Raw genomic sequence first — 25,595 nt, 5'->3', positions numbered from 1 at the left:
TTTTCCCTAACACAGAGGCATCACTGAAGGCTTTCTCTTCTTCTTTATATTTCAAGTTTCTCTGTAGTGTGAATGCAAGTTTCCTAACAAATGTAGAAAAACGGAAAGCTCTCCAATATTGATGATGTTCAATGGGGCATTCTCTCCAGAATTAATTCTCAAGTCCCTTAAAAACCGAGAGAACATTCAAGACTTTCCCATAGTCACTGCAGAATACCACACTATAGTTTGCTCGGTAATGTGAACACTTTTGCTGTAGGGTATTCCACATTTCTGAGTGTTGTTCCATTGTGTGACTTCCAATGTGTCTTAAGGGATGACTATCACTGAAGGCTTCTGAGACCTTCACAGGTTTTCTCTGTTAGTGTGAGCTGTCACATGAATCCCTGCTGATAGCACTGAAGGCTTTCTACAGCTGTTCCATTCTTCAGGCTTCTCTCAGTACATAATCTTCTGGGCCCATGAAGGTGAGAATTCGAGCTGAGAGCTTTACCATACAGATTGTCCTCAAAAGGTTTCTCTTCAGAGTGAATTAATAGGAGTTACTGAATACTGTTTCATATTGATTAGAGTAGAAGGATGATGTGCTGAGGGCTTTTCTTCATTAATTCCATGGCAAATTTCCCAGGTGCTTCTGAGTGATCTGTTTCCTGGTATTCATACCTTCTGTAGTCTCTCACATTGTATCAGGATTGGTGTGTTGTGAGACCAACACAATAGGAAATAAGTGAAAGCTTAGCAGTCCATCTGAGGATAGGTCATAAAAGCCATTTTGGCCTCTGTATTGGTCCTCTCTTGGATCACTAACCTTGGGGAGAACTTATTGCCAAATTGTAAAGGAGCTCGGCCTTGTAAAGAGGCCTACATGGAGAGGCCTACATGGTAATGACTGAAGGTCCCCTGACAACAACCAACATCAACTTTCCAGGCATGTGAATGAGTCATCTTGGAAGTGGACTGTTCATCAGTAAAGATGTTAGATGACCATAGCTTTGGCTGACATCTTGATTGTACGTAAGGGCATGAGAGATCCTGCAGTGTAACTACAGAGATAAGCTGTTCTTGAATTCCTGACCTGTAGAAATTGTGAGAGAATAAACATTTCGTGTTTGAAGCCACAAAGTTTGGGGGGATCATTTGTTATGCTGCAACAAATAACTTATACATCCAGTGTGAGCTCTCTCAAACTTTCTTAGGGATGAAAGATCAATGAGTGCTTTCCTCCAGAAGTTCCTACAGTAATTCATATCCACCTATTATGTATTCTCTTGTGCACAGAAAGGTAGGAGTTACTCGTGAATGATTTCCCACAATGATTACATTCATAGGGTTTTTCTCCAGTATGAATTCTTTTGTGCTGAGTTAGGTTAGATTTCGTGCTGAAGACTTTAAAACACTGATTACATTCATTGAGTTTCACTCCACGATGACTTCTTTCCTGTGGATTAAGAGACAAATGATAACTATAATTTATAATATTTGAAATACTTAATGTTCTCCTAGGAATTTTCTCTCCCAGGAATTCTGTTACATTATTATAATTGATATTTTGGCTACTTTCAGTGGTTGTATGTGATTTCTGCCCAGTTTTAGCTCTAAGAAAGTTAAAAAACATAGATGCTTTGCCACAAGTCCTTATCAGATACACAAAACATTTTCTGATAACGTGTGGATGAAGTTTTGTTCCCAACAGTCAATATCTGAGCCACAGATAGGAAATATTTACTTGCGGGAACTCTCAGTGAAGAAATAAGTTTAGAGCTAACTCACACTTCTCTAAATATTTAGAATTTTCACAGTGTCTCTCCAGGGACATGGCATTCTCAATTATAAATGACACTTTCCTTTAATGCCTCTCCTGGTTATTTTGTGCCCTTTCTAAACTTAAGGCATTCTCCAGTAGGAGAAAACCAGAAATCACCCATGTTAGTCTTACCGTTTTTACACCTTTAGACTGTTCTTTTCTGAAAACATGCTTCTTAGGAGTTAACCATTTGGCTTTAAGTAGAGTCTCCAAATCTGAAACAAATTGAAAAGAAATTTAGGTTGATGGAGAAAAGAAATGGAAAAGTGCACACATGAGTAAAGGCGGATTCTGAGGGATCAGGGTTTTTGAGGATGTTTGCAACAAAGAGGATTTGGTTATGAAAATTTTAGGTATTAATTTTAAAAAAGGATTCTAGACAAATTGAGATTGATCACAGATTGACAAGAAGAGTGATCAGGAACGCAAAGTGGGAAGGAACTTGACTGAAATTTTCAAGAGTTGCATCTTTGTTTCTTCCCTGAGCCTGACACGAAGTATGAGATGATGACAAGAGAGTTAGAGAGAAAAGAAAGGACATGAGGAAGCTCATACCAAATGCTCTTGTGCATGTTTGTCAGGAACAGGGTATTTTACGAAGTTCCCTGATTGACATGAACTAAGGTAATACTCCCAACCCCCAAGTCACTGGCCAGAGCTATTCCTCACAAGGGCTCATATCCACCTGGTGCTCACCTGGACAGGTGCTTGGTAGAATTCCTCTTTCCTCTGTCATCACCTTCTTGTCTTGTTCCAACTGGGATATCAGACTGGGTTTATTAACACGACACCCTATTTATGGAAAAAATACACATGATATAGGGAACAGTGCTGCGGACAACCAACTCCATGAAATGAAAGCCAACATTTCCGAAGATGGAAAAGTGTGACTTTAGGAGCAGTGAAATAAATTATGCCTTAATTCTTTCTTTTTTTTGAGATGGAGTCTTGCTCTGTCACCCAGGCTGAAGTGCAGTGGCATGATCTCGGCTCACTGCAACCTCTGCCTCCCAGGTTCAAGCGATTCTCCTGCCTCAGCCTCCCGAGTAGTTGGGACTACAGGTGCACACCACCACGCCCGGCTAAGTTTTGTATTTTTAGTAGAGATGGGGTTTCACCGTGTTGGCCAGGCGGGTCTTGATCTCTTGATCTCCTGACCTCGTGATCCACCTACCTTGGTCTCCCAAAGTGCTGGGATTACAGGCATGAGCCACCACGCCCTGCCAATTACACCTTAATTCTAGTGCATATGGTAACTCTCACGGAACAAAAATGCAAGCATATTCAACTAGATATTCAGGGTGATAGGGCATAAATAGCCCCAGAAGGCCATGCCTAAGTTCAAATGCACACTTCAGAGGCCCCAAAACTTTTAACCATGAAGAATATAAAGTCAGGACAAGAAATAGATCTTCAGTTCATAAGGCATGAATTAGAGACTGCCCATGAGGGTGGGACCATATGGTCCAATTCATCACTGTACTCTCAAGCCCCTGAACAGACCTAAGAACACAGAGGTGCTTAAGAAAACTTGAAAAAAGTGATGACAGTGACAGTGATGGAGGAAGGAATTCCAAACGTTCATCCCTCCACAAAAACAGTGAGTAAACTGGCAAAAGCGGTCAGAATCAACTTTATCGGAATTCTTGAAACACAGCAATCAGGAGAATTCCTTCTCAGAAAACCCAGCTGAATATGGGTAAGACAGCTTTATGATACTTTAAATGGACCTCTTTCCCCTGCTTTTTCTACAACCTTGAAGACAACAGCCTGCATTCCTAGTACTTGCAGGGAGCAGAACAGACCTTACTCTACGGTTGCTTTTCCTGCCCTCTCTGATGGTTCCCTGAAGGACTGGCTCAAAGGGTTGTCTTTATTTATCTAACTCCAAATTCTTTCAGGACTGAGCTGGTTACCTGGAACACACGTGATCGACACATGTAAAGGCAAATGTATTAGTCAGTACTGCTTGAGGCAAGAGAAAACAGTAGAAGCAAACAAAAGACTAACCAAAAAGCCTGAAAGGAAAAATGGGGAAAAAGATGTTTGGGGAGTAGGACTTTGAAAATCTTCCTCATACTCTTAAGAACCTGTAATTCCAAGCACATACTCAGGGCTGGGAGCATGCCCAGAAAATACCTTAGAAGGCATGAAACCCTCACCTTTTGGTGACCTTCAGGCTCTGCACAAGCCAGAAATGAAGGTCAAGGCAGAGTTAACTGCCTACTAAGTATTAAAGGCATGTCCCTATGTACACACAGAGCCCATATAAAGAGACTGGAAGTTTTTTCCTTTTTTGTTCCAGGCCTTCAAATCACTATATGACCATTATGCTATCAGAAAAGAGACTTCAGTGGCTACACATGACAAATACAGACATTACAAAGTTAGTTCTGAAATAGAATTATTGTATATTCTAACAAGAGTTTACAATATACAATATTCTAGAACTTTAGAATATACAATAGTTCTATTTCAGAGCTAACTTTAGAACTGTTGTATGTTCTATAGATACATACAATACCAACTACAATAAGCAAAACAAACTCTGGAGATGGGGGAAAGTCTGGTTCCCAAATTGCTACAATACTCCAAAAGCCTAGTTTCAACAAAATAATTATGAGGCAGGCAAGGAGACAAACGTTGGGACCATTACAAGAAAAATGAAGCTGGTAGAAATTGTCCCTTCAGAAGTTCAAACACTGGACTTAACTAGACAAGTAAAGTAAGTCAACTATTTAAAATCTGCTAAAAGATGTATAAGAAATATGTATAAAGAACTAAAGGAAACCATGAGTACAAATTCTCATCACATAAAAAACAGCAAAATAGGTACAACTATCGCATATCAAAAAAATACAAAAAATGGAAAACATAAAGAGACAGAAACTTTAGGAAGGCAAATAAAAAAATTTGAGTTGAAAAGTACAATAGCTGAAATTAAGTATTCAGAACATATCTGAGCAGGCAGAAGACAAAACTGGTGACCATGAAGATAGGACAATCGATATTATCCAGTCTGAGAAGCAGAAAAAAGAGAGATGCCAGGTGCAGTGGCTCATGTCTGTAATCTCAGCGTTTTGGGAGGCCAAGGCAGGAGGATTGCTTGCATCTAGGAGTTCAAGATCAGCCTGGGAAACATTGTGAGATCCTGACTCTACAAAAAATAAAAAAAATTAGCTGGACGTGGTGATGCATGTCTCTAGCCATGCCTCCCTATTTGGGAGGCTGAGGTGGGAGGATCACTTGAGCCCAGGAGGTCAAGGCTGCAGTAAGCCACAATCACTCTGCTGTACTCCAGCCTAGGTGACAGAGTGAGTGAGAACCTGTCTCAAAGATACAGAGAGAGAGAGAGAGAGAGAATGTGAATTTTAAAAAAGATGAACAGACCCTGAGACCTGTGGGATACCATCAAACCTACCAACATACATAGGATGTGGAGAACAGAGAGATGTAAAGAGAGAAAGGGATGAGAAAGTTGAAGAAATAATGGCTAAAAACTTCCTAAAATTTGATAAAAGGCACAAATGTACAAATAAATCCAAGAAGCTCAACAAACTCAAGTAGAATAAATTTGAAAAAATAGAGATTCATACTGAAACACACACACACACACACACACACACACACACACACACACACACACATTTTTTGAGCCAGGGTCTTATTCTGTCACCCAGGTTGGAGTGCAGTGGTGTGATCATGGCTCACTGCAGCCTTAATCTCCTGGGGTCAAGCAATCCTTCCACCTCAGCCTTCCAAGAAGCTGGGACCACAGGTGTGCACCAGCATGTCTGGCTAATTTTTTAATTTTTTGTAGAGACAGGGTCCAAGTTGCCCAGGCTGGTCTCATACTCCTGGCCTCAAGGGGTCCTCCTGCCTCAGCCTCCCAAAGTGTTGGGATTATAGGTGTGAACCATTGTGCCCAGCATCAAACACATATTAATCAAACTGTTGAAAGACAAAGGCAGCAACCTAAAAACAGCAAGAGGGAGGTGACTTATCATGTACACAGGATCCTCGGTAAGATTAACAGCCAATTTCTCAATAGAAACCATGGAAACCACCAAGTGCTGGAGTGCTATATTCAAAGTGCTGAGAAAAAATGGCAACCAAGAATTCTATGTCTGGCAAAACTCCCCTTCAAAAATAAAGAAATGAAGACCTTCCCATAAACAAAGACTGAGTGTTTGTCACTATTACATCTACCCTACAAAAAATGATCAAGGGTGACTACAGGACAAAATGAAAAGATAATAGATAGCAACTTGAATCCACAGAAGGAAGTGAAGAACACTGGTAAAGGTAAATACAGAGGTGAATATAAAAGTCACTGACAATGTGTTTTTGGTTCACAACTTCTCTTTTATTACTACACAATTTAAAGACAAAAGCATAAATGATTATACATCTACATTAAAAGGCATACAATGCATACAGATGTAATTTGTGACAAAATTACTAAACAGAACAGCTACAGTGAAACAAAGTTTTTATATACTATTGAAACTAAGTTGCTATTAAACTAGATTGTTATAAATTAAAATGCTTATTAAAATTCTCAGGGCAACCACCAAGAAAATAACTAAAAAGGATAAAAAGAAATGAGAAGGGAATCAAAATGGTCCACTAGAAAATATCTAACACAAAACAACAATGAAAGAACTGACGAACAAAAATGATATGACACATAGAAAAAAGTAAATAGTTATAGATCAAATAGTAAACAGGCAGAAGTAGCTCCTTCCTTATCAGTAATTACATCATTACAAGGTGGATTTTGGCAGAATGGATTTAAAAAATAACCCAATTACAGATGGTCCCCAGCTTATGATGGTATGATTTTTTAACTTTATGATGGTGCAAAGGTCATACACATTCAGTAGAAACCACACTTCAAGTACCCTACAATCATTTTATTTTTCATTTTCAATCCCATATTCAATATATAATTTATAATTGTTGAGATATTCAATACTTTATTTAAAATACACTGTTATGTTAGATGATTTTGCCCAACTGTAGGCTAATGTAAGTGTTCTGAGCATGTTTAGGCTAGGCTACCTTATGATGTTCAGTGGGTTAGGTGCATTAAATGCATTTTTGACTTTTTTTTGTCTTTTTTCATTGTTTTGCATTTTTGACTTATGGTATTTTTAACTTACAGTGGCTTTATTGATCAAAGTTGTGGAGCATCTGTACATACTGTCTATAAGACACTTGCTTTAGATTCAAAGACACAAATATGGCTGATAGTGAAAGAATGGAAAAAGATATTTCAAACAATAAAAATTGTTATAAAACACAGAGAGAGACATTATAGATGTATAAAGCATCAATTTATGGAGAAAATGTAACAATTATAAACATATATGTGCCTAATAAGAACTCCAAAATATATGAAGTAAAAACTGGCATAAGTGAAGGAAGATATAGACAGTTCTATAATAATCGTTTGAGACTTCAATACTCCACTTTCAATAATGGATAAAACAACATATTAGAAGATCAAAAAGGAAACAGAGGGCTTAAACAATAAACTAACTAGACCTAACAGATATATAAAGAACACACCACCCAACAAGAGAATCCATATTCATCTCAAATGCACATGGAACATTCTCCAGGATAGATGATATGTTAGGCTATAAAAAAAGTCTCACTAAATTTAAAAACAATGAATTCATACAAAGTATCTTCCTTAACCACAATGGAATGAAATTAAAAATGAGTAACAGGGCTGGGCGTGGTGGCTCAAGCCTGGAATCCCAGCACTTTGGGAGGTCGAGGTGGGTGGATCACGAGGTCAAGAGATTGAGACCATCCTGGCCAACATGGTGGAACCCTGTCTCTACTAAAATTACAAAAATTAGCTGGGCGTGGTGGTGTGTGCCTGTAGTCCCAGCTACTCGGGAGGCTGAAGCAGGATAATCACTTGAACCCAGGAGGTGGAGGTTGCAGTGAGCTGAGATTGCGCCACTGCACTCCAGCCTGGTGACAGAGTGACCCCGTCTCAAAAAAATAAATAAATAAATAAATAAATAATGAGTAACAGAAGGTTATGTATTGGAAGCCTTAATATTGTTAAGGTGACAATACTACCCAAAATTATCTACAGAGGTAAAACAATCATTATCAAAATTCTGAGAGTTTTTTTTCCTTTCAGGAATGCACAAACTGATCTGAAAATTCATGGCATTGCAAGGGATCTTGAACAGACAAGTGTTGAGAAAGAAGAACAAAGTAGAAAGATTTACACTTCCCATTATCAAAACTTACTACAATGTAACAATCATCAAGGCAGTGTGGTACTGACCCAAGGATAGATATATAGACCAATGGAGCCAGGGGCAATGGCTCATGCCTGTAATCCCAGCACTTTGGGAGGTCCAGGTAGGCGGATCACTTGAGGTCAAGAGTTCGAGATATATAGACCAATGGAACAGAACTGAGAGTATGTAAATAAACTCCAGTGTGTATGGCCACATAATTTTCAATAAGGGTACCAAGGTCATTTGACGGGGAAAGAACAGTATCATCTATAAAGGTGGTGAGACAACTGGATATACACATGCAAAAGAATGAAGTTGACCCTTTCTCCACGCCATATGCAAAATTCACTCAAAATCTATCAAACAGCTGAGTGGAAGAGTTAACACTGGGAAATTCTTGGAAGAAAACATAGGGGTAAATCTTCATGACCTTGACTTGAGCAATGGTTTCTTAGGTATCACACCAAGAGCACAAGCAAGAAAGAAAAACTAGACACAACGGACTTCATCACAATTAAAACTTTTTTTGTTTTTTGAGATGGAGTCTCGTTCTGTCGCCTAGGCTGGAGTACAGTGGATCTCGGCTCACTACAACCTCTGCCTCCCAGGTTCAAGTGATTTTCTTGCCGCAGCCTCCCGAGTAGCTGGGATTACAGGCACCTGCCACCACGCCCGGCTAATTTTTGCATTTTTAGTAGAGATGGGGCTTCACCAAGTTGGCCAGGCTGGTCTTGAACTCCTGACCTCAGGTAATCCGTCCGTCTCGGCCTCCCAAAGTGCTGGGATTACAGGCGTGACCCATCGTGCCTGGTCACAATTAAAACTTTTGTGCATCAAAGGGCACTATCAAGAAAATGAAAAGATACCCAAAGAATAGAGAAATCATTTATGCATTACATTTGGAATAAGGATTTGGTACCCAGAATATAAAATGAACTTTTAAAATCCGACAACAAAAATAAACAACCCAAATAAAACATGGGCAGAGGACTGGGAGTGGTGGCTCACACCTGTAATGCCAGCACTTTGGGAGGCCAAGGCAGGTGGATCATTTGAGGCCAGGAGTTTGAGACCAGCCTGGCCAAAACAGCAAAACCCTGTCTCTATAAAAAATACAAAAAAATTTGGCCAGGCATGGTGGCACGTGCCTGTAATTCCAGATACTTGAGAGGCTGAGGCATGAGAATCACTTGAACCCGGGAGGCAGAGGTTGCAGTGAGCCGAGATCGTGCTGTGCCACTGCACTCCAGCCTGGGCGACAGAGGGAGACTGTGTCAAAACAAGCAGTAGTGGGTAGGGAAAGTAACAGGTATTGGCTGCTTCATAGGGATGGGGTTTCTTTCAGGGTGATGAAAATATGGTGATATTAGATAGTGTTGATGGTTGCACAATACCATGAATATATTAAAAACCACTGGACTGGACATCTTAGAATGGTTAATAATGGTGAATTTTATGTTGTATGGATTTTACCACAATAAAAAAAATCAGAAAAGCAGGCAAGTCTTGCCACCGGAGTCATTAAACAAATGCAGGAATGATGTCAGGCTTACCCAGTGAGGCCAGGTTCCTGCAGTTCTCCAGCATCACGTCCCTGTACAGTGTCCTTTGGGCAGGGTCCAGCAACGCCCACTCCTCCTGGGTGAACTCCACGGCCACATCCTCGAAGGTCACCAAGCCCTAAAGCATTGCAAACATCACGGCTTAGCCAAGGACCACCCCCACCAACGTGCACAGGAAGTGGGGCTAGGAGAACAGAGCCAGGGCTGGGGAAACCTGAGCACGAGATGTGGGCAGGTTCTGAGTTCCTCTCCTGGGGTTCTGAGCTCCTCTCCCGGGCTTCTGAGCTCAGCCCTCAATGCTTGTCTCCTTAGGCCACTCCCAGGTCCAGCACACAGTACCGCAGAGCAACTGTCTTTTCTCACTCAGACTGGGAGCTCCTGTGATCTTATTTCCCTCAATCTCCAGGGGAGCATGGGCCCGTGACATGGCAGAAATCAGAGAAATACTTGGTAAGTGAATGAATGATTTCCGTATGGCCTTCATTAATTGCTTGGGTTTAGAACATCATCACGTCTTTACTTGGCTTTCCCTTAAAACTCTCAGGAGCACACGATGTACTCAGGGACCCTGGAGGGAGCTCTGAACCTGCAGTAAACGTTGACACACACTGACATTTTCTGGGCAGCCCTCACCCTCCATCAGATGCCTAGAAATCCTGGGATGCCTGAGGACCTGGTTTGGCCATGAGGCCCCAGGCTGCTGGAAGGTATCAAGTCCAACCTTCTGGCCAAAGGAATCATGATTTGGGAAAAGGAACATCTGACTCACCTGTAGCCAGCTTGTCAGGAGCTCATTAACCAGCTCTCCGCCCTCTGTGTGTCCTTTTTGCTGAGAGGCTGGGAACGGGGAAGACGGAGCTGGAGGAGGAGAAATGAGTCCCAGGGATTCAGGCTTGTCTGACACCCACAGATCTGCCCATGATCGACCATATCCACCTCCCACACCCACATGGATGAGGCACCCACACAGCGCCTACCTACACCCCATGCAAACACCTACCCACAGCTCTCCTAAGATCCCGAACACAGCCCTGTCTCACCAACCAAAGACAATAGGGCTCAAGGTCTGACTGCACTTGGGGAAGGGATTATTCTCACTTCACAGATGAGGAAACTCAAGCTCCAAGGGCATCACTGTGTTTTTATCAGGTTCACAGAAAGAACAAAAGGGAGAATTCAAAAGCTCCAACACATTCACCACACAGGTGACATCCACAGACACCCAAACGCCTAAGTCCCAAATCCCGAGAGCTGCCCGATCAGATATGGAAGACCTCTGGGCCCCTGGGGCTCCACTCCTGCCCCACCTGCTCTGCCCAACACCCTCCCGTCCCATGCTGTGGGTCAGAGCCTTTCAAGCCTGGACTCTGAGAAATGCCAGGACCCCACGACTCACCAATAGTCAGGGGCAGGACAGTCGCCATCCTGTGACTCCGATAGCAACAGGGCAGCCGGGAAGCAGGACACTCCTCCCTTATCCCACAGCGCTCTCAGGACAGTGCTCTGGAAGAAACGGGAATGCTCCAAGTCTCCATGGCCTCCTCCCTCTCGGGCTGCTGGGGATGGGCCCTCCTCAGCCCATCCTTCCCATCCTTCTTCAAATGCAAGTTCCAGCTTCCACACTGGGCCTTTATTTTGCTGAGCAGGTAATGAATTCAGGGCCACCTGATGGAAAACTTGCCTTCCTCTGTCCCCAACACAACGACCGGTACCTCCCTGCCCCACCCGCTTTGAGAACCTCAGCTTCATGCAGTCTCATGGCACGTTCTTCCTATCCAAGTGCGGCGACAAACACATTCCCGGCTACTCCCTCCTTCCCTGGGGACTCCGGCGCCTCCATCACTCTTCCCACCTCCAGTCCCAGCTCCTGGGGGATGTCAGAGACCCCCAGAGTCTCAGGAGTTCCTCAGCTCCAGGGCCCTTTGTCCCTTCTCTCCTCATCAGCCACATGTTTCCACAGGCCCCCTCAGCCTTGGTCATCACTGGGCACTGTCCCACCACCCAGAACAATGTTCACAAACTCCCGTCTCTGAACCCAACCTCCCTCCTCAACTTCCACCGCGTCCACTCGTTTTTTCTCTCACCGCGTGTCCTCCGACCACACACAGGCCTCAGTCACCTCCTCCTGCCTCGGTCACCCCCCTCTTGCCTCGGTCAACCCCTCTCCTGCCTCGGTCACCCCCATCCTGCCTCAGTCAGCCCCCCTCCTGCCTTGGTCACCCCCCTCCTGCCCGTGTTCTGCCTCAGTTACCCCCTCTCCTGCCCATGTTCTGCCTCAGTTACCCCTCTCCTGCCCTTGGTCACCCCGCTCCTGCCTGTGCTCGGCCTCAGTCACCCGCCTCCTGCCTCAGTCAGCCCCTCTCCTACCCATGCTCTGCCTTGGTCACCCCCTCTCCTGCCTCAGCCACCCCCTCTCTTGATTTCAACCTCACCCAGCTTGGATGTCACTGTCTCTCATTTCAGCTGATTTCCTCCTCCCCACCCCCCACTGTCACGCCAGCCCAGCAGAACTCCAGCCAGGCGTGACTTCAATCATCTACCTGCTCCAGGGGACATTCGGGCAGACCACCCTGTGCAAGGGCTGTGACGCTGCCACTCTGGAATAACACAGTTACCAACGTGAAAAGAACCCTCAGCCTGCAGGGCTATCCCACAGGTCAGTGTGGCTTCCCACTTGTCAAACCTCCTCTCCTCTCTTTAAACCTCACACCTCCTCCCCTGTCCCCTCTGTGGTAACCACTTGCTAATGAGCCTTTGACGATCCCAGCCTCCCGGTGCTCACACCCTGTGTAGGCCCGACACACACACGGAATTAGGGCTGACCTGTGACCAGCAGAATATGGCTGAGGAGACAGCAGGGGTGGGTGCAGGGGTGACTTCCAGGGCCAAGTCCTGGAAGGCACTGCAGTTGCTTCCACCTTGGTCTCCTGGATGTTGCTCTAGGGGACACCAGTTGCCATGCTGGGAAGATGCTCAAGTGGCCCTGTGGAGAGGCCTATGTGGAGAGGAACTGAGGCCTCCCACCGATAGCCAGCTCCGACTCGCAGTCCATGGAGTGGCCCCCAGTACCAGCTGAGCCTTCGGATGATGTGGACCCAGCTGACAGCCTTCTGCAAGTTTCCAGCCAGAGCTTTCCAGCCAAGCCACTCCTGAATTCATGGAACATAAAAACAGTGAGAGACGATACATGGTCATTGTTTCAAGTGACTAAGGTTTGAGATCATTTGTTAGGCGGCAAGAAATGACAAATCATCTCATTTTCAGCAGACAATCCCGATCCCGCTTCTCAGGGTAACAATCACGAGGAGGAATCTACTTTCCTGTGTTGCTGCCAGCACTGCAACCTGCGCCCTGCTCTCCCACCTCCTGCCATTGCAGACAAGGAGCTGCTGCCTTCTCTGCAGGGCCTGCTGGGCAGTTCTGGCCTGGGGTCTACCCTCCTGCTTTTGAGGAGCTGTCTGCGCTCGAAGCTCTCTCCTCCGCCGTTTCCCTTCTAGCTCTCCCGTGCTGCTAGATCCTTCCTCACGCCCCTTAAGCCTGATCTGGCATCTTCTGTAGTGCGACGAGCCTATCCTTGGAGCACAGCTTTCTTTCCGGTTACTGCCCCATCTGTGTCCCCCATCCCAGACACAGCTCTTCACTCTGTCCCCTTTCCTGAGTCCTCACGCGGTGCAATCTGGCTTCCCTACTATCATCCCAAGGACAATACCCTTGATGGAATCGCCAATGACCTCACCAGGGAGACGCAGACTGCAGCAACTCTGGCGCTATTTCCTATCTGGCAGGTCAACAGAGACACAGTGGCCCACACTCTTCAGTCTCACACACTGCTGGGGGTAACCCCTAGGGAAGGAAATGTGCTGATGTCAAGTAAAGCTGCAAAAAACATTTGCTCTTTCCTAGAACCCCACTTCTAGAAATCTGTCTCAAAGGTAGACAAATACTAAAAGACATGTGTAAGATGATTCACTGTGGCACTTCATATAATCGCAGAGGATTGAAAACACCATAAGTGACCATCAGTAGGGGACTGGTTGAATAAACTATGTGATAGCTTTTAGGTTGGTGCAAAAGTGATTGTGGTTTTTGCCATTACTTTCAATGGCAAAACCTGCAATTACTTTTGCAGCAACCTAATAAATTGAAGAAAACATGTAGCCAGGAAAAAAAAAAAAAACAACTGAAACCCAAAACCAAAACCAAGAACCCCTGAAAAGATTTCTGGGTATTCAGAGAGATTATCTCCAATAAATTTAAGTGAAAAAAAATCAAGGTACAAAGCAATGTCATGTGTCCTTTTTATAAGACGGGAAAGCCTCCTTTCTCTGGATTTATAGAATAAAACGTAACTCCATAAAGCCAGCTTCTGGAAGTTTCCATGTGTGACCTCCATGACATGAATCCAAAAGATAAAAGGAGTGAAGGGTGTGACTGGGCAGGGATGGGGGCACTGGACATTCACGGTGAGTTCAGGTTCCGTGAAAAAATCAAGTTGCAGGGAGTCTTTGGCTCTTGGGCCTCTGTGGTAGACAGATGATTAACTTCCTGCTCTCCCAAGAAAGGGGTCTGTGTTCTAATCCCCAGAACCTCTGGATCTACTCCCTTACATGGCAAAAGGGATTCTGCAGCTGTGAGGAAGGCAAGGATCCTGACATGGGGGATGATCCTGGGTGGGCCCACTGTGATTACAGGGGTCCTTATAAAAGGGAGATAGGAGGGTCAGTTCAAAGAAGGATGGGATGAGATGAGAGAAGAAGGGAGCATGTGTGTAGCGGAGGAGATAACATACAGAGAGACTGGAAGATGTTGCCCTGCTGGTGTTGATGATGGAGGAACAAGCCACAGTCAGTGAAGGCTGGTGGCCTCTATAAGATGAAAAACGCAGGTAATGGGTTCTCCCCTAGAGCCTCTAGAGCAGTGGTCCCCAACCTTTCTGGTACCAGGGGGACTGGTTTCGTGGAAGACAATTTTTCCATGGACCATGGGGTGGCAGTGGGGGTGGGCAGGGAATGGTTTCAGGATGATGTTTTACAAGCACATTACATTTATTCTGCACTTTATTTCTATTATATTACATGGTAATATATAATGAAATAATTATATGACTCACTGTAATGTAGAGTCAGTCAGAGCCCTGAGCTTGTTTCCCTGCAACTAGATGGTCCCATCTGGGGGTGATGGGAGACAGTGACAGATCATCAGGAATTAGATTCTCATAAGGAGTGTGCAATCCAGATCCCTCGCATGCAAAGTTCACAATAGGGTTTGGGCTCCTATGAGATTCGAATGCTGCCACTGATCTGCCAGGAGGTGGAGCTCAGGTGGTAATGCGAGCGATGAGGAGTGGCTGTAAATACAGATGAAGCTTCACTCGCCTGCTGCTCACATCTTGCTGTGCAGCCCTGTTTATAAGCACTGGTCCGTGGCCCAGGGGCTGGGGACTCCTGCTCTAGAGGGAATGCAGGCCTTCCAGCTTATTGAGGATTTCTGACCTCCAGAAAGGCAAGAGGATAAATGTGTGTTGTTTTAAGTCCCTGAATTTGTGGTAGTTTGTTACAGCATCAACAGGAAACTAACACGCCTTTCACATCACACCTTCCCTTTGGGTGAGTTCAGCAGACCCAGGCAACTGCTGCAGAACTTCCCTACCCTCTACAGGGGAAAGTATCTCCTTTTCTCCCATAATGGATCCGATGTGCAGGTAGGCACACAGTAGTTCCAGTCACTGAGCTGGGGAGTGAGAAGGGGGTTGGCCTCCAGCCAGCTCACTGGGCCTCCAAGAAGAAAACAAGTAGAGAAGGTACCTGGGACATTTTCAGGCCCCAAGTCCCTATTCAAGGCTATCTGGAAGCAGAAATCTCCCACTAGGACAGGAGGGGTCTCTTCAGTTTACAGATCCTGTGACCCCTGCCCTGCCCTGCCCTGGATATGTTGGTGCTGGAGGATGGTCACAGCAGATGGGCCACTCTATGCCAGCTGCCAACACAACTTTTGGTGATGATGGAAATGCTCTATACTTCTGCTCTAATACTTGAAATGTGGCTAGTATGGCTGAGAAAACAAATTTATTTTTATTTTTTTTGAGATGAAGTTTTGCTCTTGTCACCCAGACTAGAGTCCAATGGTGCCAATCTTGGCTCACTGCAACCTCCGCCTTCTGGGTTCAAGCAATTCTCCTGCCTCAGCCTCCCAAGTAGCTGGGATTACAGGCGCCCAGCACCATACCCGACTAATTTTTGTATTTTCAGTAGAGACAAGGTTTCAGCATGTTGGCCAGGCTGGTCTTGAACACCTGACCTCAGGTGATCCACCTGCCTCGGCCTCCCATAGTGCTGGGATTACAGGCATGAGCCACTGAGCCCAGCCCGAAAACAAATTTTTAACTGTGTTTCATTCTCATTGGTTTAACTGAAATAGCTCCATGTGGCTAGTGGCTACCGTGCTGGACAGGGCCTAGACATATGCAGGCCTGACTTCCTTGAGGATGCAGATCTGAGGCCGTGTGAGTGGCAAAGTGAGGGCAGGCACATGGCCCTGGGCTAAGGGGGCTACCTGCAGGTTTGCACAGACAGCAGCTGGGGCACAGTGAGTGCTCTCAGCCCTCTGGCCAATGCATGGAGGAAAGCAAGCAGCATCACATTCTCTCAGCTCTGAACTCCCAGGTCTCTTCTTTCTACGTCCTTCCTACTCCAAGACCATCATCCAGGCGTAGGGAGCAATCATCTGATTCCTAAACTACCTCCGAACACCTCTTTTGCCTCTTAAACATCTTCCTGCTGAATCCTGAAGTCCTTGTTATCTGCATGCTTACACTACATGCAAATTGCATCACCCTTTGGCCCACAACTCTTTAGTGTCTTCCCACTGGCCTGAGAACAGTCTGAAGTGAGGCCAAGTCTGCCTCCCTCTTGGTCTTGATCTTGGTCACACCTCTTTCCCTGTTCTTTTTTTTTTTTTTTTTTGAGGAGTCTCACTCTTACACTCAGGCTGAGTGCAGTGGCACAATCTCTGCTCACTGCAACCGCCACCTCCCAGGTTCAAGCAATTCTCTTGTCTCAGCCTCCTGAGCAGCTGGGACTACAGGTGTGCACCACTACACCCAGCTAATTTTTGTATTTTTAGTAGAGATGGGGTTTCACCATGTTGGCCAGGCTGGTCTCGAACTTCTGACATCAGCCCGCCTTGGTCTCCTAAAGTGCTGGGATTATAGGTGTGAGCCACTGCGCCCAGCTTCTTTCCCTGTTCTTGTCTCGGCTTCAGCCATCCCTGTGTTCCCAGTGCAGGGAGCATGGCAGCCTCTCTCCTGCTGCAGGGCCTTTCCTTATGCAGCTTCCTCGATGGCAGTGCTGTCTTGGACATATCCCTGTCCCCTCACTCTAGTCGAGCCCTATGACTAGCTACATCTGACCCCAACTTGGAGATGGAGCAGCAATTCCCTTTTTCAGGGTCCTGTGAACCCCAAGTGGGAAAACAAAGGAAAATCCTGAAGTTCCTTTAAGGGAAATTCCGAGCATCCAGCTAGCCCCAAAAGTAAATATTGAACTTGTTAAACAGAAGGTAATAGTAACCTAAAACAACAGTCAAAGAAGTTAAGGCTCCAGAGATGTTTCTTTCCCCATGGAAACTAAAGATAACATCTTAACATGCGTCCCTAAGTTGCCTTTCAGAGGCTGGGACTCCCACTGAGGACCCCCACCAAATGGAGCTGGTGGCTCAGAGACCCCAGATAAGGGGGACGTGAAGGCTGAGCTTCAGCGTTCTTTGTGCTAAGTTTCTTGCTGAGGGGCTTGGAGAAAGTCACTTCCCCCAGCCAGTTAACATTTTCCTACTGACTTTAAATTTTTAAACAAAGCTTCTTTTCCTTAACCAATTATAAATCAGAAAAATCTTTGAATCTACCTATGACCCATAAGCTCCTGCTTCAAGACATCTTTGCCCTTTTAGGTCTAAACCAGTGTGTAACCTCCATGTATTGCTTTATGATTTTGCCTGTAGCTTCTGCTTTTCTATAATTTACTGTTGCCTTCAGAAATCCTTGTCTAGCCGGGCACAGTGGCTCACATATGTAATCCCAGCACTTTGGGAGGCCTAGACAGGTGGATCACCTGAGTTCAGGAGTTTGAGACCAACCCGGCTAACATGGTGAAACTCTGTCTCTACTAAAAATACAAAAAATTTGCTGGGTGTGGTGGTATGTGCCTGTAATCCCTGGGACTCGGGAGGCTGAGGCAGGAAAATCACTTGAACCTGGGAGGTGGAGGTTGCAGTGAGCTGAGATCGTGCCATTGCACTCCAGCTTGGGCGACCAAGTGAGATTCTGTCTCATTAAAAAAAAAAAAAGGCCGGGTGTGGTGGCTCATGCCTGTACCATCTCAGCACTTTGGGAGGCTGAGGTGGGTGGATCACGAAGTCAGGAGATTGAGACCGGCTGGGCCAACATGGTGAAACCCCGTCTCTACTGAAAATACAAAAGTTAGCCAGGCGTGGTGGTGGGTGCCTGTAATCCCAGCTACTCAGGAGGCTGCGGCAAGAGAATTGCTTGAACCTGGGAGGCGGGGGTTGCAGTGAGCTAAGACTGCGACACAGTACTCCAGCCTGGGTAACAGAGCGAGACTGTCTCAAAAAAAAAAAAAAAAAAAAAAATTCCTTGCCTAAAAGCCACTGGGGAGGCCAGGATTTGGACATTTAATGGTCTGGTCCTCCTTGCTTAGTGTTCTGCAATAAAAGCCTTTCTATCTATCGCAGCAATCCTCCATATAGACATCTGGTTTCACTGCATCACCAGGTGAGCAGACCCCAGTTTGGTTCTGTAACAACTTAAGCTCTCAAGCTAAATATCCTTCCCAAGAAAGCTTCCCTGTTCCCTCTGATCAAGTTCACTAGTGCCAAGCTCCCACATCACTCCTGTCATTCATGGTTTAAAATTTATCTTCCCTGTTAGAAGGTAAACTTTATGTAGGACAGGGGCCATTTCATGTCCTCCAGGGTCCCTGTGCATCTGACCTAGGACCTGACTCGAGAGGCAACCTGGTTTGCCAAGGATTTTCCCGGTTTGAACACTGGATGTCCTGTGCCCTAGCAAACCCCTTGGTCCTGAATAAATGAGGATGGTTGGTCACCATAAACTGTGCACTCAAATAATATCTATTGCATGATAAGTAAACATTCCTTCAAGAATGCTGTGGGAAAGCTAGAAAGGAAAAGGTGAACACACACACAATTAGTAGAAACCCCACAATTTAATACTAGATTACTTAACATAATTCTCTGCAATATGAATCACCATACTGTTATTTCAGAGAAGTTCTAAGAAACAAAGTTAATTCCTATTAGGAGGTGATATCGTTGGCTCTGTGTCCCCCACCCAAATCTCATCTCAAGTTGTAATAATCCCCATGTGCCAGAGGAGGGTCCTGGTAGGAGGTGACTGAATCATGGGGGCAGACTTCCCCCTTGCTGTTCTCCTGATAGTAAGTTCCCACAAGATCTGATGGTTTACAAGTTTGGCGTTTATGTCTTCTCTCTCTCTCCTGCTGCCATGTAAGACGTGCCTTGCTTTCCCTTTGCTTTCTGCCATGATTGTAAGTTTCCTGAGGCCTCCCCCGCCATGCAGAACTGAGTCAATTAAACTTCTTTCCTTTGTAAGTCACTCAGTCTCAGGGACTTATTTATAGCAGTGTGAAAACTCTCAGGTAGTTCTTTATAGCAGTGTGAAAACAAACTAATACAGGAGGCAAGGTGCAGAGGACAATCTTTTTGGAAACCAGTTCCCTACCCTTCAATCTATAAGTTGTTGCTTAATATTCTTCCAAATGTTTTCAAATCTCATCAGGAAAAAAAAAAAAAATCCCATTGCTCAAAACACATCTGGTCGCCGGTCAATTTAATTTTAAATTTGTTACTAATAAATCATCCTTTTTACAAATGCCCTTATATTTTGAATTTCGGTGGAGGGCTGATATGCCTTTAGAAATCAAATCGACAGCTGGGTGCGGTGGCTCTTGCTTGTAACCCCAGCACTTTGGGAGGCTGAGGTGGGTGGATGACTTGAGGTCAGGGGTTCGAGACCAGCCTGGCCAACATGGCAAAAACCCGTCTCTACTGAATATACAAACAAAATTAGCTGGGCGTGGTGGCACTTGTCTGTAGTCCCAGCTACTCAGGAAACTGAGGCAGGAGAATTGCTTGAATCTGGGAGGTGGAGGTTGAAATGAGCCAAGGTCGCGCCACTGCACTCCAGCCTGGCCAACAGAGCGAGACTTGGTCTCAAGAAAAAAAAAAAGTCAAATCAAACAGGCCTGAAGAATGTTGCTGAGTAGTCCTCCTAGTTGTTAGTGGGAAGACTTGTAACACTACACATACATGTAAATATTTTCTATATTTATACTTATATAAAATCCAGAAACTTTTAGCATTACAGCATACCAGAAAATCTGTATTTGGCTACAGTTACACATCTTTACATTATTTGTATGTTTGTTTTGTGGATACTTACTTGCATGTAACTGTACTTACTTATTTACACACATGTAACCATAAATACCTCTGCCTTTTTACCTTGAACTTTCCTTAAGATACCTTCACTCTTAGTGACTTCCATGTGGTTACAACCCCAGCACAGGAAAAGCCCACGAGCAGTTCTTCTACACAGCAGAGCCTGCTGGAACCTTGTTGTAGGTTCCACACTGTACTCACCTGGTCACACACAAACCCACAACAACAGGTGGACCTTGTGGCAGGCTTCAACACGAATCTGAGCTTGAATGATGCTTTTCTCATCTGAAAAAAAAAAAAGACACAAAGATTTCTTTCGAGGCTTTGTATAGGTTGTACAGTTGTTGGATACAGCTGCTGGAAACACCATCCCATTCACTTTTTTTGGGTACTCAATGATTAAATGTGTAATAAGGGCCCAGCCTGTGGGCCGGGACTGGCTTTACCTGATTCCTGTCTGGCCATCTGCTTCTTAAGAGGGGAGAAAACAGCTTAATGCTGTGTGCATTTGACTTGCTCAACTTACTAGGCTGGAGAGAGATTCTATGGTGACTCTACAAGCTTTAAAAATATCTTGTCACTTAGAGACCCTATTAAGTGACTAAGCTGAATTTTTAACAATTTATGTAGTTTATTCAGAACTGCAGAGATTTTTTTTTAAGGCCCTAGAGCAGGGTTTCCCAACCCGGCACTACTGATAATTCTTTGTTGTGGGGGACTGTCCTATACAACGTATGTCCCCGGCCTCCACCCTCTGAGTGACAGTAGCAGCCTCCCCTCCCCACAATTTGTGACAACCACAGCCGTCTCCAGCTACAGCCAAAAGTCCCTTGGGGCGCAGAATCGCCCCGGGTGAGGGCGACTGGGGCTCTCTGAGAAGGCGACAGTGGCGCGGGGCCCCTACCCAGGAGCAAGCAGCAGCTTCGTGCTGACCTAAGCACACAGCCCGAGGCCTCATGGACGGAAACACGGCTCCCGTGAGGGGCGCAGGGGCCGCGGCTGGCAGTGTCCGCGGCCCTCGTCGCCCCCTGGACTCGGACCCGAGCCCCCGCCAGTCGCTCACCGAGCCCGGCCCCTCCCGCGGGGCCAAAAGCGCCGACTCGCGGGGACGGAGGGACTCGCTACCCCCTGCTCCACGCGCGGCCCCGCCCACGGTACCGCCCCGCGCTTCCGCTTCCGGTCTGGGGAGAGCCGCGCAGCACGTCCCCTTCCGGCTCGAGCGGGCAGCCTCGCAGAGTCGAGCATGTTGGGGTTTCGGCGCTTAGGCGACAGGTGCGGCGGGCGGGAGCGATGGCCGCGCACCCCAGCCTCGGGCAGAGGTGTTCTAGTTTGCTTAGTGGGCACAAAGTTGGGCCCTGGCCTGGGGCAGTAGCAGGGTTAGGGTTGGCCCTGGGGCGGGGCCAAGTTGCGAGCCGCGCGGGGCCTGGGCTCATTGTGGGCGGAGATCAGTTCCGGGGCGGGGCTGAAGGCGGGGAACCGGCTGAGGCTGTACCAGGCCTGGAGGGCGAGGCTGATTGGGCAGAGACCAGTTCCAGGGACGGGGCTGTGGGTGGGGCCCAGTTCTCGGGGCGGATGGGCACAAGGCTTGCAGAGTGGCGATGACAGAGCAGAGACCAGTTACAGGGGCGGAGACCTACATTTCCAGGGCGGGGCTGAGCGGGAACCAGGCTGTGGTTGTGCCAGCCCTGGAGGTTGGGGCTGGCTGTGGGCGGAGATCAGTTCCGGGCAGGGCGGAGGGCGGGGACTAGGCTGTGGTGTACCGGCCCTGGAGGGCAGTGCTGATTGGCAGAGAGCAGTTCTAGGGGCGGGGCTATGGGTGGCACCAAGCCTGGGGGCGGTGCTGACTGTGGGCGGAGACCAGTTATGGGGGCGGGACTGTGGGCTGCACCAGGCCTGGGGAGGGGGCAGTGGGTGGAGACCAGTTCTAGGGGCAAGCATCTGGGTATGAATAAAACGGTGTATGATGTGTGTGGGTTGGGATAGGCCCAGGAGCCGGGATTGTGGGAGATCAGATTCAGGGGTAGGGCTTTCCTTGGATCCCTAGATTGTTGACACAGTTACCTCCCCATGTTCATACAACCCAATAGGATCAGATTATATATGCCCATTTGTCTATAACTTGCTTTCCCAAGGCAGAACATAGTGATTTAACACTAAGAGTGTAGGGGAGCAGGAGAGGACTGGGTCATAGATACACATATAGGAAAACTTAAGAGTGGTACCAAGTCAGTCAAATATTCTCCCACCACTGTCTTTCAGTTCTTTTGCTCAGAGGCAAAAATAATTTTCTCCTCTATCTTTCCAGATATAGTGTGGATATGTATGTGTGTGTATGTGTGTTTGCTGTAGTCATACATGGAATAAATGCAATTACCTGCCCCCTCCCCCGCAAGTCTCTGTTTTATACACCATGGATATGGACTGAACAAAATAGGTAAACGTCCTTGCCCTCAGAGAATGTGCATTTTAGTTGTGGGTTGGGCAGGAGAAGTGAACAGTGAATGTGATAAATTGAATACATGGTGTGTTGGTGTGTTAGATACCACTAAGTGCTGGTTGGACGTGGTGGCTCACGCTTGTAATCCCGACACTTTGGGAGGCCGAGGTGGGCGGATCACCTGAGGTCAGGAGTTTGAGACCAGCCTGGCCAACATGGTGGAACCCCGTCTCTACTAAAAATACAAAATTAGCCGGGCATGGTGGCGGATGCCTTGTAATCCCAGCTACTCGGGAGGCTGAGGCAGGAGAATTGCTTGAACTCAGGAGGTGGAGGTTGCAGTGAGCCGAGATTACAGCTGGTGCATTCCAGCCCGGGTGACAAGAGTGAGACTCTGTCTCAAAAAAACAAAACAAAAACCAAAAACCATAAACAAAAAAAATACTGGTAAATGCAAAGGGAAAAAATGAGGGGAATTGTCTTGAGTGATCTTCCCCTTGGCCACCACCTCTCATTCCTGAGAAGCTCAAAACTTCAATTTTACTTTCCTCTAGACAGTGAAGACTTTCTGCTGCCCTAGTTTGCCGTGCCCTTGCAGACAGGCCACCAACTACATCCTTTCCTCTTCCAGTACACAGTGTTTACCCTGATGATGGAAGTGAGGCTGTGGGGCTGTGGGGCTGTGGTGGTCCTGGCTGTGAAGCTTCAACAGCTGCAGGTGTGAGTGACTGCTCATTTTCACAGTGATCTGGCTGTGATCTGCTGTTCTTCAGAAAGTTAGGTGTGCCTTGAATGGATGTCCAGGAAGATAAGCAGCTGCTGATTGGAACTGTGTGAATTTTTCAATTTAGATTAAATTGAGGGAGAATTAACATTTAATTCTTTCCATCTTCGAAAGTGGCATAGCTTTTCGTTGATGTAGTTCTTTCCTTAAGCCATTAGAATTTTAATTCTAGTGAAATGTTAGGCATTCTTATTGGGGTTGTTTTTAGACATGGTACATAGCTCTTTTTTGTTTTTCTGTTTTGTTTTTAAGTTATTTTGATAAGATTCCAGGTTTACAGAAAAGCTGCAAGAATGGTACAAAGAACTCCTTTATATCTGTATTTTGTGCCTGTGTCACCAAAAGTTAACATTTTTCCCTATTTGCTTTACCATAAACTCTGTCTCTGTTTACATACATCACTATTTTTTTTTAACCATTTGAGAGTAAGTGACAGACATTGTGCCCATTTACCACCGAATCAGGGTGTATTTCTTTATAACAAGGACCTTTTCTTTCAGAACTACAGTAATTAGCAAAATCAGGGAATTGAACACTGCATAGGGCTGTTACCTAATAACATAATCCATATTCGGAATTGCCAATTGTCACAGTAATGTTTTCCATGGCATTTTTTCTTTCTTGTTATTTTTTAATTTTGTGGCAGAGTCTCACTCTGTTGCCCAGGTTGGAGTGCAGCGGCACCATTTCGGCTCTCTGCAACCTCTGCCTCTCGGGTTCAAACAATTCTCATGCCTCAGCCTCTCGAGTAGCTGGGATTACAGGCATGTGCCACCACGCCAGCTAATTTTTTTTTTTGTTTTTTTGGTATTTCTAGTACAGATGGTGTTTCAACATGTGGCTCACACATGTGGCTGGGGATCTCACAGTTCCATGTGACTAGGGAGGCCTCACAATCATGATGGAAGGCGAAAGGCACGGTCTTATATGGCAGCAGAGGAGAGAGCCTGTGCAGGGAAACTCCCCTTTATAAAACCATCAGATGTCATGAGAGTTATTCGCTATCACAGGAACAGCACGGGAAAGACCTGTCCCCATAATTCAGTTACCTCCCACCGGGGCCCTCCCATGACACGCGGGAATTGTGGGAGCTACAATTCAAGATGAGATTTGGGTGGGGACACAGCCAAACCATATTAGATGTCCTGTATTTGGCCACATTGGAGTCCTTCTTAAACTAACCCAAAGAAACAACAACAAAAAATATCAAATAATAATATTTGAAAATATAGCTAGGAATACCTGACATAATTTAAAGACATCAAACCATTTACACATAAAAGTAAGATCTTTTACAAATTACTCTTGCATCAGAGAGGAACACTAACTTCCACTAAAGACTATTTAGAATAAGGCAATTTTTTTTTCACATTTCTTTTGGGAGACTTTTTTTAAAAAAACTTCTAGGGTCGGGGTACATGTACAGGTTTGTTACATAGGTTGGACCTCTACTTCACACCATGTACAAAAGTGAGCTCAAAATAGATCACAGACCTAAAGGTAAGAGCTAAAACTATGAACTTCTTGGAAGAAAACATAGGAATCAAACTTTGTGATCTTGGGTTAGCCAATTGTTTCTTAGCTATGACATGAAAAACAGGTGGCAAAAGAAAAAATATATAAATTGGACTTAACATTAAAAAACATTGATGCTTCAAAGGACACCACTAAGAAAAAAGGCAACCATGGACTGGGTGAAGACATTTACAAATGCTTTATCTGATACATGACTTGTATTCAAAATATATAAAGGCTTGCAACTCAGCAATAAAAAGATACCCAATTAAAAGTGAACAAAGTTTTTTTTTTGTTTTTGTTTTTGCTTTTTTTTAAATTTATTTTGAGATGGAGTCTCCTTCTGTCACCCAGGCTGGAGTGCAGTGGCACCATTTTGGCTCACTGCATCCTCTGCCTCCTGGATTCAAGCGATTCTCCTGCCTCAGCCTCCCAAGTAGCTGGGACCACAGGCATTCGCCACCACGCCTGGCTAATTTTTGTATTTTTAGCAGGGAGAGGGTTTTGCCATGTTGGCCAGGCTGGTCTTGAACTCATGACCTCAAGTGATCTGCCCACCTCGGCCTCCCTAAGTGCTGGGATTACAGGTATGAGCCACTGCACCCAGCCTGAAAAATGAACAAAGAGTTTGAATTGTCATTTCTACAAAGAAGATATACAAATGGCAAATATGTACATGAAAAGATGCTCGGCCCCATTAATCATTAGGGAAGTTAATATCAAAACT

General features: G+C 45.6%; 1 protein-coding gene and 1 long non-coding RNA gene across 3 annotated transcripts; both read right to left on the bottom strand.

Moving 5' to 3' along the window:
• Window positions 1-8,893: 8,893 nt before the first annotated feature.
• Window positions 8,894-11,138, bottom strand: LOC100584110 (zinc finger protein 558). Its single transcript, XM_030820948.1, has 4 exons — window positions 11,035-11,138; window positions 10,408-10,496; window positions 9,630-9,756; window positions 8,894-8,919 (listed from the first exon to the last, which is right to left on the bottom strand). The coding sequence occupies exons 1-4, from the start codon at window positions 11,060-11,062 to the stop codon at window positions 8,894-8,896; spliced, it is 270 nt and encodes an 89-aa protein (XP_030676808.1). The 5' UTR covers window positions 11,063-11,138.
• A 1,045-nt stretch (window positions 11,139-12,183) lies between these two features.
• Window positions 12,184-21,279, bottom strand: LOC115836977. Of its 2 annotated transcripts, none has more exons than XR_004032020.1 (4): window positions 21,196-21,279; window positions 20,334-20,417; window positions 13,375-13,481; window positions 12,184-12,787 (listed from the first exon to the last, which is right to left on the bottom strand). It is a non-coding gene; the product is annotated as an uncharacterized LOC115836977 (long non-coding RNA). The 2 variants fall into 2 exon arrangements; XR_004032021.1 differs by having other exon boundaries at window positions 21,037-21,266.
• Window positions 21,280-25,595: the final 4,316 nt, after the last annotated feature.

Source organism: Nomascus leucogenys, chromosome 10 (genome assembly GCF_006542625.1).
Source record: "Nomascus leucogenys isolate Asia chromosome 10, Asia_NLE_v1, whole genome shotgun sequence".
Classification (NCBI taxonomy): Eukaryota; Metazoa; Chordata; class Mammalia; order Primates; family Hylobatidae; genus Nomascus; species Nomascus leucogenys.
Note: the sequence above shows the minus strand (reverse complement) of the source record. Positions and strands in the feature narration are given on the sequence as shown.

Excerpts from the sequence above, each read along its gene's own strand:
- LOC100584110 (XM_030820948.1), bottom strand. The coding sequence starts at position 11,062 with ATGGCGACTGTCCTGCCCCTGACTATTG. Across the intron at positions 10,497-11,034 it reads TGTCCTGCCCCTGACTATTG|CTCCGTCTTCCCCGTTCCCA; the intron begins GTGAGTCGTGGG and ends CTCCTCCTCCAG. Across the intron at positions 8,920-9,629 it reads CAGGAACCTGGCCTCACTGG|TGCCCTTTGATGCACAAAAG; the intron begins GTAAGCCTGACA and ends TTTTCTTGATAG.